The sequence below is a fragment of the Pongo abelii genome, chromosome 8 (genome assembly GCF_028885655.2).
Source record: "Pongo abelii isolate AG06213 chromosome 8, NHGRI_mPonAbe1-v2.0_pri, whole genome shotgun sequence".
Lineage (NCBI taxonomy): Eukaryota > Metazoa > Chordata > Mammalia > Primates > Hominidae > Pongo > Pongo abelii.
The window spans coordinates 126618712-126629569 of record NC_071993.2 but is presented as its reverse complement, the minus strand read 5'-3'; the positions used below and the strand labels follow the sequence as shown (position 1 = coordinate 126629569).

The 10858-nt window shown below is 42.3% G+C and overlaps 1 protein-coding gene across 1 annotated transcript; it reads right to left on the bottom strand.

Moving 5' to 3' along the window:
* Nucleotides 1-9414: 9414 nt before the first annotated feature.
* LOC100436385 (V-type proton ATPase subunit G 1-like) lies at nucleotides 9415-10392 on the bottom strand. The gene has a single exon (XM_054522959.2). It carries the CDS (start codon nucleotides 10335-10337, stop codon nucleotides 9981-9983), a length of 357 nt encoding a protein of 118 aa, XP_054378934.2. The 5' UTR covers nucleotides 10338-10392; the 3' UTR covers nucleotides 9415-9980.
* Nucleotides 10393-10858: the final 466 nt, after the last annotated feature.

The window sequence follows — 10858 nt, the reverse complement described above, 5'->3', positions numbered from 1 at the left end:
ATTACACTCTTCTGTTATAAAATATACCCTTATTTCTTTTGTTTATAGTATCTTTAAGGAATGTTTTTGGAAAAGTTAATTTATATTTTATAGGGAGAACACTCAATAAATTATGTTAACTGTGCCCCCGAGTTAAAAATTTTATGAATATATGTGAAACTTGAACAACTGAAGACTTTTTTTAATCGATAAAATTAAAAATGCTTAGTATGCCTGTTTTGGTCTGCCAGTAAATTAAGTAGCTTATTGAGATAACTAACAGCTAAATATAGCTGTAGTGTTTCCTGACTGTATATTCTATGATTTAATAAAATTATCCAGACTAGTTATATTGCCACAGTAAACATGTGACTGAAGTGTCCTTCATCTTAATCTGAAAGAGGGCAAAATTTTATGATCAGTTAATGGAAGTTATTTCATATTAAGTGGTTTTTTTGTTTGTTTGTTTGTTTTTTGTTTTTTTTTTTTTTTTAGATGGAGTCTTGCTCTGTCGCCAGGCTGGAGTACATGTAGTGACAAGAACTTGGCTCACCACAACCTCTGCTTCCCAGATTCAAGCGATTCTCCTGCCTCAGCCTCCTGAGTAGCTGGGATTCCAGTCACATGCCACCATGCCCAGCTAGTTTTTTTGTATTTTTAGTAGAGATGGGGTTTCACCATGTTGGCCAGGATGGTCTCAATCTCCTGACCTCGTGATCTGCCCGCCTCGGTCTCCCAAAGTGCTGGGACTACAGGCGTGAGCCACGGTGTCTGGCCTTTTTTTTTTTTTTGAGACGGAGTCTTGCCCTGTCACCAGGCTGGAGTGCAGTGGTGCCCTCTCAGCTCACTGCAACCTCCGCCTCCTGGGTTCAAGTGATTCTCCCGCCTCAGCCTCCCGAGTAGCTGGGACTACAGATGCACGCCACCATGTCCGGTAAATTTTTGTATTTTTAGTAGAGACGGGGTTTCACCATGTTGGCCAGGATGGTCTCGATCTCCTGATCTCGTGATCCACCCACCTCGGCCTCCCAAGGTGCTGGGATTACAGGCGTGAGCCACTGCACCTGGCCATTAAGTGGTTTTTTAAATACAAAGCTGCTTATCCAAATGAAATGTACCATTTAAAAACTACGACTGGGCCGGGCGCAGGTGGCTCAGCCTGACCAACATGATGAAACCCCGTCTCCACTAAAAATACAAAATTAGGCGTGGTGGCCCGTGCCTGTAGTCTCAACTACTCAGGAGGCTGAGGCAGGAGAGTCTCGAACCCAGGAGACAGAAGTTGCAGTGAGCCAACATTGTGCTATTGCACTCCAGCCTGGGAAATAGAGCAAGACTCCGTCTCAAAAAAAAAAAAAAAAAATGCAACTGTTGCCGGGCATGGGGGTTCACACCTAATCCCAGCACTTTGGGAGGCTGAGGTGGGTGGTGGATCACCTACGGTCAGGAGTTTGAGACCAGCCTGGCCAACATGGTGAAACCCCGTCTCTACTAAAAATAACAAAAAAATTAGCTGGGCATCCTGGTGGGTGCCAGTAGTCCCAGCGACTTAGGAGGCTGAGGCAGGAGAGTTGAACCTGGGAGGTGGAGGTTGCAGTGAGCCGAAAATGCGCCACTGCACTCCAGCCTGGGCGACAGAACGAGACTCCATCTCAAAAAATAAGTTAATTAATTAAAAGTATGGCTGTTGAGCTAACAGACAATTTTATAACATGACCCAATGCTATCTTGATCCAACTTAAGCCTAAGAATCGTTGCTCCCCACCCCGTTCATCAGAAACATCAGCAGAGATTTTTTTGGCATGCAAGGAAATGTTTCTTATTTCATAATTATTTTGAGATTTATTTTGGTGATGTGTTTCTGACTGACTGCCATATTCTTTGTTCTCATAATTTCTCTACTAGTATTTCCATTCCCAACCCCCGTGCCATTCCCACTTGATTTTTATGTCTGCTGGCAGTGAGAGGCTAAAATGGCCAACTTAAGCCAAAGCTGTAAACAGTTGAAGTAAGTCTTTCAATAAAGACTAGACTATATGATAAGTGGCTTTTTCTTATTGTCGTTTATTACGTAATTATTCTACCAGGCTGCCATGAAATAAGCAACTGGGTTTTCTTTTAAGTTTTCAGTAAGTTATGTGGAGTATGTATGTAGTCAGAACCTATTTCCATGTTCTATGTAAGTGTTACCAAGTCCATTAGCTTTGTTGAATTAAAATTTAATCTCTGGATGTGAAGGAGTAGAAATTTGCATCCTTCTAAAAATGCATGCTCTGTTTAATATTAATATATTAAAATTTATTAATTTGGAGTCCTCAGATATGGGAACTAATTTTACTGTCTAGGTTGCTCTTTGGTAGTATCTATGAGTAAAGATGATACTTGACAAAAATAATTTAATAAATGTTTTAGATACTTTACTAGTAAGTATGTCCAAATTAAATTTCCCCTATTAAAAGTTAGCATTTGAGCTTCTACTTAATACATTATAAACATTGACTTTGCAATTTTATTACGTATTGGAAAGATGCAAAACCTATTTCCTTTAGACTTTAATAGTTTTTGTAAGCCTTCACTCTTAAGTGGTCCAAATGAGGGTTTTGCTTAAATGTGTATTCTGCTATGTTTAGTAATTAAATATTCTAGTAATTGGCCAGGCACAGTGGCTCACACCTGTAATCCCAGCACTTTGGGAGGCCGAGGTGGGCAGATCACTTGAGTCCAGGAGTTCGATACCAGCCTGGCCAACATGGCAAAACCCCATCTCTACTAAAAATACACAAATTAGCCAGCTGTGGTGGCGTATGCCTGTGATCCCAGTTACTTAGGAGGGTAAGGCAGGAGAATCACTTGAAGCTGGGAGGCGGAGTTTGCAGTGTGCTGAGATTATGTCACTACAGTCCAGCCTGGGCAGCAGAGCAAGACTGACTGAAAAATTAAAATATTCTAGTAATTATGTTTAAATAGGTTGCTGTAAATTAGATTGCCATCAATTCCATTTTCAAACAAGGAAATTATGTGAATATAACTTTAAACTTTTTTTTTTTGAGACAGAGTTTCACTCTTGTTCCCCAGGCTGGAGTGCAATGGCACAATCTCAGCTCACTGCAACCTCTGCCTCCCGGGTTCAAGCGATTCTTCTGTCTCAGCCTCCTGAGTAGCTGGGATTACAGGTGCCCACCACTATGCCTGGCTAATTTTTGGTATTTTTAGTAGAAACGGGGTTTCACCGTGTTGGCCAGGCTGGTCTTAAACTCCTGACCTCAGGTGATCCACCCGCCTCGGCCTCTCAGAGTGCGGGGATTACAGGCATGAGCCACCTCGCCCGGCCAACTTAAACATTTTATTGTTCCAGCTGGGCATGGTGTGGCTCACGCCTGTGACCCCAGCACTTTGGGAGGTTGAGATGGGAGAATCACTTGAGCCCAAGAGTTTGAAGCTACAGTGAGCCATGATTGTGCCACTCCAGCCTGGGTGACAGAGTGTGAATCTCTGTCTCTAAAATACAATAAAAAAATTTAAATGCAATATTAGTATGAAACCTGGGCTCCTATTTTCTACTTACTGATTTTATTTTGAAAGATGGCGTAGATAGGCCAGGTACTATAATTCATAAGGTACTTTGTGCAAATAGTTCTTTTATGGGCAAAGATGACTTTTGGTTTTGGAATTGCCTAAATGTGGAAGAAATTTAATTTATATCTAGGAAATAGGGGTAGATGAAATCTATATAATTTGTTGTTTTTATTTTAAGGGGGAAAAAAGGCACTGATAGCAATTGATCTTTTTATAGAATTAAGCTTTTGTGGCCGGGCGTGGTGGCTCACGCCTGTAATCCCAGCCCTTTGAGAGGCCGAGGCGGGCGGATCACGAGGTCAGGAGATCGAGACCATCCTGGCTAACACGGTAAAACCCCATCTCTACTAAAAATACAAAAAATTAGCCAGGCGTGGTGGCGGGCGCCTGTAGTCCCAGCTACTTGGGAGGCTGAAGCAGGAGAATCACTTGAACTGGGAGGCGGAGCTTGCAGTGAGCTGAGATCGTGCTACTGCATTCCAGCCTGGGCAACAGAGCGAGACTCCGTCTCAAAAAAAAAAGAGAATTAAGCTTTTGTTTGGGGGAAGAGAGAGACATAATCTACATAAATTTGATGGTTTGGTTTTTAAACAAGAATATCAGAGTAACAGCTGACGAAGTATATTCAATAAATTATTTCCTTAACTTTCCAACTCAAAATACATATGCCGAATTTTGTCTGTTCCAATTTATTGCACTTTAAAGAATTCACTAACCATTGTTTCTCTGAGATGTTCCTCTGGGAGTGATCCACATCTAATAATGTCTTGGAGTCAGCTTGGAAAGTTTGCAAACATGAATAAAACTGAAGTGCTTTTGGATAGCGTTTGAGGAAAGCCAGGGTGACTGTATGCTGGAAAGGAATCTCAGGAGTAAGCTGTCCAGTTGTTGATCTTCCAGCGGGGCTTAGCTTGCCCGTGGGTCTCCTCTTTTCACTTTCCTTCCTTCTTGGGAACTGACAAGAGTTTTGCAAAAAGCCTGGTTGTCATGGTGCTATAGAATTATGGCATTGTTAAGGTAAACCAGATTTTGCTGTATAAAATCAGCAGATACCATAACTTGCCCAAGTGTAATTTTTTTTCCTGGTCCTTTATCTTTCTTCCTTAGGTTTTGGTGTACCAGCAAAGAGAAGTCTGAAACCATCTAGACAAAAAAAGCATGAAATACGTAGCCATATGCAACTGTGCATGTTCTGAGAATTATTGTATAAATTTCAGGTTTTCACATTCAGTTCACTTTACTGGTTACAAGTTAAGAGTTGAGTTGTTCCATACTGAGTTTGTATGATTGTTTTTGCTCACAAAAATAAAGCTGATGTGTAAGTCTTAACAGCTTTTTTAAAAATGAGACTACCCATTTAATCATCTTAGCTTGCTACCTTTTGAAAAAGACTAAACTTGAAAAACATTTTTAATTTTCTCTGGCTAGGTTATATTTTAGCAGATGGCATAACTCATACTTTGTTTAATAAGGGTTCAGATTGGGGAAAAAGTGACGAAGGATGATGAAGGAGGGATAAGTCCTTGATTCAGGAGCACATTAACCTGAGACTAGACAATTCTGGGCAGGTGTAGTAAGCCATGAATGGATAATCGGGAGGGGTGTTGATATGCAATATGTTCCTGGTTTAAGACTGTGCACACTTTATCAAGACTAGAAGAATAACCAGGAGACTTACCAGCCTATTGAAAATAAAATATTACCAACACGTTTGCTGATAGATGGCCCTGATAGTTTGTTTTCAATTTCTTTTAAGGTATGTTTTTATTTAGCAATATGGGTTCTACTTGTGTATTAGAATGTTGGGCAAATGGTCTTGTTTTACAATAGTTGCCTTTGAGCATTTTCAGTAAAATGACAGGGATTAGGACGTCCTTTAAAATCCACATTTAACTTATTATACCCAGGGATATATTTTATTTTTTAAAAATGGATAACTTCATTCCTTGGTTGAAGCTCCCCGAAGGCAGGGACTTGGTTTGTTAACTACACAAATTCTGGTACTTGTAACAGTTCTTGGCAAGTGGTAGGTGTTCAGTAAATGTTAAATACATTAATATGATAGAGGAAATGAAAGTAAACATGTATTTTATTTAGTCTCCCTCTTGAAACCAGAACATTACCTTGTGTTCTATTTGAGTAGAACTTGATCAGAATTGGTGGGGTGCGTGTGAAAATGTAGATTCTGAGACTCTGCAGTTGTGGGTGAAGGTAGTCTGAAATAAAATTAATTGGCCTGGCGGGGCGCCGGTGGCTCACGCCTGAAATCCCAGCACTTACAGAGGCCGAGGCAGGTGGATCACTTGAAGCCAGGAGTTCAAGACCTGCCTGGCCAACATGGCACAACCGCGTCTCTACTAAAAATACAAAAATTAGCCGAGCATAGTGGCGCATGCCTGTAGTCCCAGCTACTCGGGAGGCTGAGGCACGACAATTGCTTGAACCTGAGAGGCAGAGGTTGCAGTGAGCTGAGATTGCGCCACTGTACTCCAGCCTGAGCAACACAGCGAGACTCTGTCTCAAAAAATAAATAAATAAATTGGGGCCGGGCGTGGTGGCTCGTGCCTGTAATTCCAGCACTTTGGGAGGCCGAGGTGGGTGGATCACCTGAGGTCAGGAGTTTGAGACCAGCCTGGCCAACATGGTGAAACCCCGTCTCTACTGAAAATACAAAAAAACTAGCCAGGCATGGTGGTGTATGCCTGTAATCCCAGCTACTCGGGAGACTGAGACAGAAGAATTGCTTGAATCTGGGAGGTGGAGTTTGCAGTGAGCCAAGATTGCGTCACTGCACTCCAGCCTGGGCAACAGGGTGAGACTACATCTCAAAAAAAAAAAAAAAAAAAAAAAAAAATTGGCTGGGTGTGGTGGCTCATGCCTGTAATCCCAGCACTTTGGGAGGCCAAGGCAAGCAGATCACTTGAGTCCAGGAGTTCAAGACCAGCCTGGCCAAAATGGCTAAACCCTGTCTCTACTAAAAATACAAAAATTAGCTGGGCATGGTGGCACATACCTGCAGTCCCAGCTACTCTAGAGGCTGAGGCAGGAGAATTACCTGAACCTGGGAGGTGGAGGTTTCAGTGAGCTGAGATCGCACCACTGCACTCCAGCGTGGGTAACAAAGCGAGACTCCCTCTCAAAAATAAATTAAAAAGTAATTAAAATTAAATTAATTGGCCTAGATTTCTTTTTTCTTCCTGGCTTGGGAGATTAAAACTACTAGCCATGGTTACACATTTTTCACGAAAACTAGGTGTTTTTCTTTTTTTTCAGAAGTACAGATATTTTTTAAACGTAGGTTTTTTTGTAGTTAATGTTATCCATTACTGCTATGCGATGTAGTTTGCCAAGCATCTTTCAGCAGTGGTTAGGGCTGGCCACAGTGGCTCACACTTGTAATCCAGCACTTTGGGAAACTGAGGTGGGAGGATGGCTTGAGGCCAGGATTTCAAGGCCAGTCTGGACAATGTAGTGAGACCCTGTCTCAAAAACAAAACAAAACAAAAAAAACCCAGGCATGGTGGCATGCCCCTGTGGGTCCCAGCTACTTGGGAGGCTGAGGTGGGAGGATTGTTTGAGCTCAGGATTTCAAGGCTGCAGTGAGCCCTGGTTGTGCCACTGCACTCCAGCCTGGACAACAGAGCGAGACCCTGTCTCAAAACAACAAGAACAAAGATGATTAGGATGCACTCCTAATGGGAATGTGTTGGGTGTGTGCCAGGTAGGAACCATAACTACTTCTGCATATCACTCTTCAAGAATGTGGGTGATCCTGGGCCATGTTTTAGGAAGAGGGGCTGCTAGCACAGCAGAACTGGGTTTCTGGACAGGCAACATCTGAGTATAACAGACAAAAATGGAACGAGCCATGGGAAGTGACACAGTTGAGATTCTTGAAGTGGAAAAAAAAAAAAAAAATATATATATATATATATAGCACAGACATCTGAAGTCAGCATGTGCTTCAGCATATTTGCTGATAAACTAGTTGGATTAGAAGGAAGTTTCTTAATTGTTTAAGTGAGAATAAGACAAATTATAAAAGACTTGTAGCAATCCTAGGAAAACAGTAGGCAATTTGAGTGTTGATGTTTGACTGTTTGATGTTCCCCATGTGAAGGCACAATTAAAGTAGTATGTTATTTAGAATTTAGTTCGTCCTTTTTGGGGGGCTGGAGTGCAGTGGTGTGATTATGGCTCACTACTGCCTTGATCTTCTGGGCCCAAGCAATCCTCCCAACGCAGCCTCCCAAGTAGCTGGGACTACAAATGTGCACCACCGTGCCCAGCTTTTATTTATTTTTTGTAGAGACAGGGTGTTAATATGTTGCCCAGGCTAGTCTTGAACTCCTGGGCTCAGCCTCCCAAAGTGTTGGAAATACAAGTGTGAGCCACTATGCCTGGCCAGTTTTCCCTTGTATCATGAAGGATAAATGTTTCTTGAATGCCTTATATATTGTTTTTGTTTGTTTGTTTGTTTTTTAGACACAGTCTCCCTTTGTTGCCCAGGCTGGACTGCAGTGGTATGCGATCTCGGCTCACTGCAGCCTCCGCCTCCTGGGTTCAAGCGATTCTCCTGCCTCAGCCTCCCAAGTAGCTGGGATTACAGGCACCTGACACCACGCCTGGCTAATTTTTGTATTTTTAGTAGAGACGGGGTTTCACCATATTGGCCAGGCTGGTCTTGAACTCCTGACCTCAAGTGATCCACCCGCCTTAGCCTCTTTCAAAGTGTTAGGATTACAGGTGTGAGCCATGGCACCTGGCCGTATATTTTGTATTCCTAATCTGGTTAGGTCTTAAATTAGTACCAGGATTCTATTTGTGCTGTCAAATAAGAAGATTTTAATTTTTAATATACCTGGAAGTTACCTACATTTATTCACAGCTATTTATAGGCTTACTCAAATTTACTCTTTCAAGAAAATGCTTTGTTTTGACATTAGATTTGCTGATGATTGTATTATACTTACTAAAGTGGTTACAAAATGGAAAATCGGAAACGAACAAAAAACATAAACGGATCACTTTATGGTTCTTCTTACCCTAGTCTAAACCAACATCTAACCAGGCATGGTGGCTCACGCCTTTGGGAAGCCAAGGCAGGCAGATCTCTTGAGGTCAGGAGTTCAAGACCAGCCTGGCTGCCGTGGTGAAACCCCATCTCTACTAAAAATACAAAAATTAGCCAGGCCTGGTGGTGCACACCTGTAATCCCAGCTACTCGGGAGGCTGAGGCAGGAGAATCGCTTGAACTGAGGAGGTGGAAGTTGCAGTGAGCCGAGATCATGCCACTTCACTCCAGCCTAGGCCACAAAGCGAGACTCTGTCTCAAAAAAAAACAATATCTTCCTTCATCCAGACTACTGCAGTATCTTCCCATCTGGCCTCTACCATATATATACTTGAAAAATTTAAATATTACACAGAAAAGTATACATCATATGTGTACAGCTCTGAATTTTCTTTTCTTTTCTTTTTCTTTTTTTGAGACAGAGTCTCACTCTGTTGCCCAGGCTGGAGTGCGGTGGTGCTATCTTGGCTCACTGCAACCTTCACCTTCCGGGTTCCAGCAGTTCTCCTGCCTCAGCCTCCCAAGTAGCTTGGACTACAGGTGCACACTGCCACGCCCAGCTAATTTTTTTGTATTTTAGTAGAGACAGGGTTTCACCTTGTTGCCCAGGCTGGTCGTGAACTCCTGAGCTCAGGCAATCGGCCCACCTTGGCCTCCCAAAGTACTGGAATTATAGGCGTGAGCCACCACTCCAGCCTGAATTTTCTTTTTTTTTTTTTTTTTTTGTATGACAGAGTCTTTACTTTTAAATGATTATCAATACACCAAGTAATATATGTAACAAGTTCTTGAATTCTATCATCTAGTAATTTTGATTAAGAGAAACTAAAAGCAGCCCAAACAATTCCACTAGTATTCACTGTTCTAACCATTAGCAAGAATGGACTACTTTAAGGCTGGCTGCTGCTTCGCACAGGTTACAAAGAACTATTTACTACTTTTTCATAGATAGAGCCCCTGACCTTCAAGAAAGTGTTAGGGAAAAAATTATTTAATCCCTTCCTTTCTTCAAAGAATTGTTACGTGGTGTTTTTTTTTTAAACTAGATCTAAGAAAGAAAAAGTCAACAGTGATATACATGTTGCTTGAGCCAAAAGGCATAGGAAAAAAAGACAACATATAACCATTAAATTCCTAAGAAATATGAGGTAAAAAGATGAAATCTTTAGATAATTTCTAAGTCTGTACAAAAAAGCTAGATTTGCTACTCTCCAAAAAGCGGAAGGACCTATTATATAATATATGGAAATAATTTAATGCCATTTCATAAGAATGTAACTAGAGCTGTGCTAAGCTTCATATTCGTGAGGGCATCTAAAATGCCACTCCACAGAACAGGTGCTTCTCTCTTCTATCCATTTATGCAGTAGTTTTCATGGATTTCTGGCCGAGTGTCACAGACAAAAGCCAAGAGGTTATCCAAGACTTCATCCCTGTTCTGCCAGAAGTACGTCTGGAGGATGGTCATCTTTTCCTGGGTCTCCTTCTCCACTTCAGCGCTGCAACTGCCACGGGATCCCAGTGCCGCAGCCTCCTTGGCCTTGAATTCTTTCTCCCTCTGCAGGCGGTACTGTTCAATTTCAGCCTGAGCTGCTTCTTTGGCCTGCTTCGGCCTCCGGTTCTTTCTTTTGCGGGCCTCGGACACCTTCTCGGCTGCCCGCTTCTCGGCCTGCAGCAGCTGCTGAATCCCCTGCGACTGACTAGCCATGGCGGCAGCGATTCTGAGACCAAAGCAAGCGACCTAAGGCACCTCGAAGGCCCCTTGGGTCCCTGAATTTTCATAAAGTGAACACATTCATGTAAATGGTAGCCAGATCCAGGAAATATGACCATTGCCATTACCCTGCAAGCCTCATGCTCTGTCCTAGTCTCTAACCTCCACTCTTCCCCAAGATAACCACTCACTGATTTATATGACCACAGGTTAGTTTGTCTATTTTGTAACTATATAGATGGAGTTAAGCAGTATATGTTTTTTTGTATCTGGCTTACTTGATACCGTGAGTTTCATTCGTGTGTGTGTGTGTGTGTGTGTAGCTGAGTTTTTCAATGATATGGTATGATATTCTATTATGTGAATGTGCTACAATTGATCCATTCTTTTTTTTTTTTCCGAGATGCAGTCTTGCTCTTGTTGTCCAGGCTGGAGTGCAAGGGTGTCATCTCAGCTCACTGCGGCCTCCACCTCCCAGGTTCGAGCAATTTTCCTGCCTCAGCCTCCCGAGTAGC

Coding starts and splice junctions, on each gene's coding strand:
- LOC100436385 (XM_054522959.2), bottom strand. CDS start 10,337: ATGGCTAGTCAGTCGCAGGGGATTCAGCAGCTGCTGCAGGCCGAGAAG.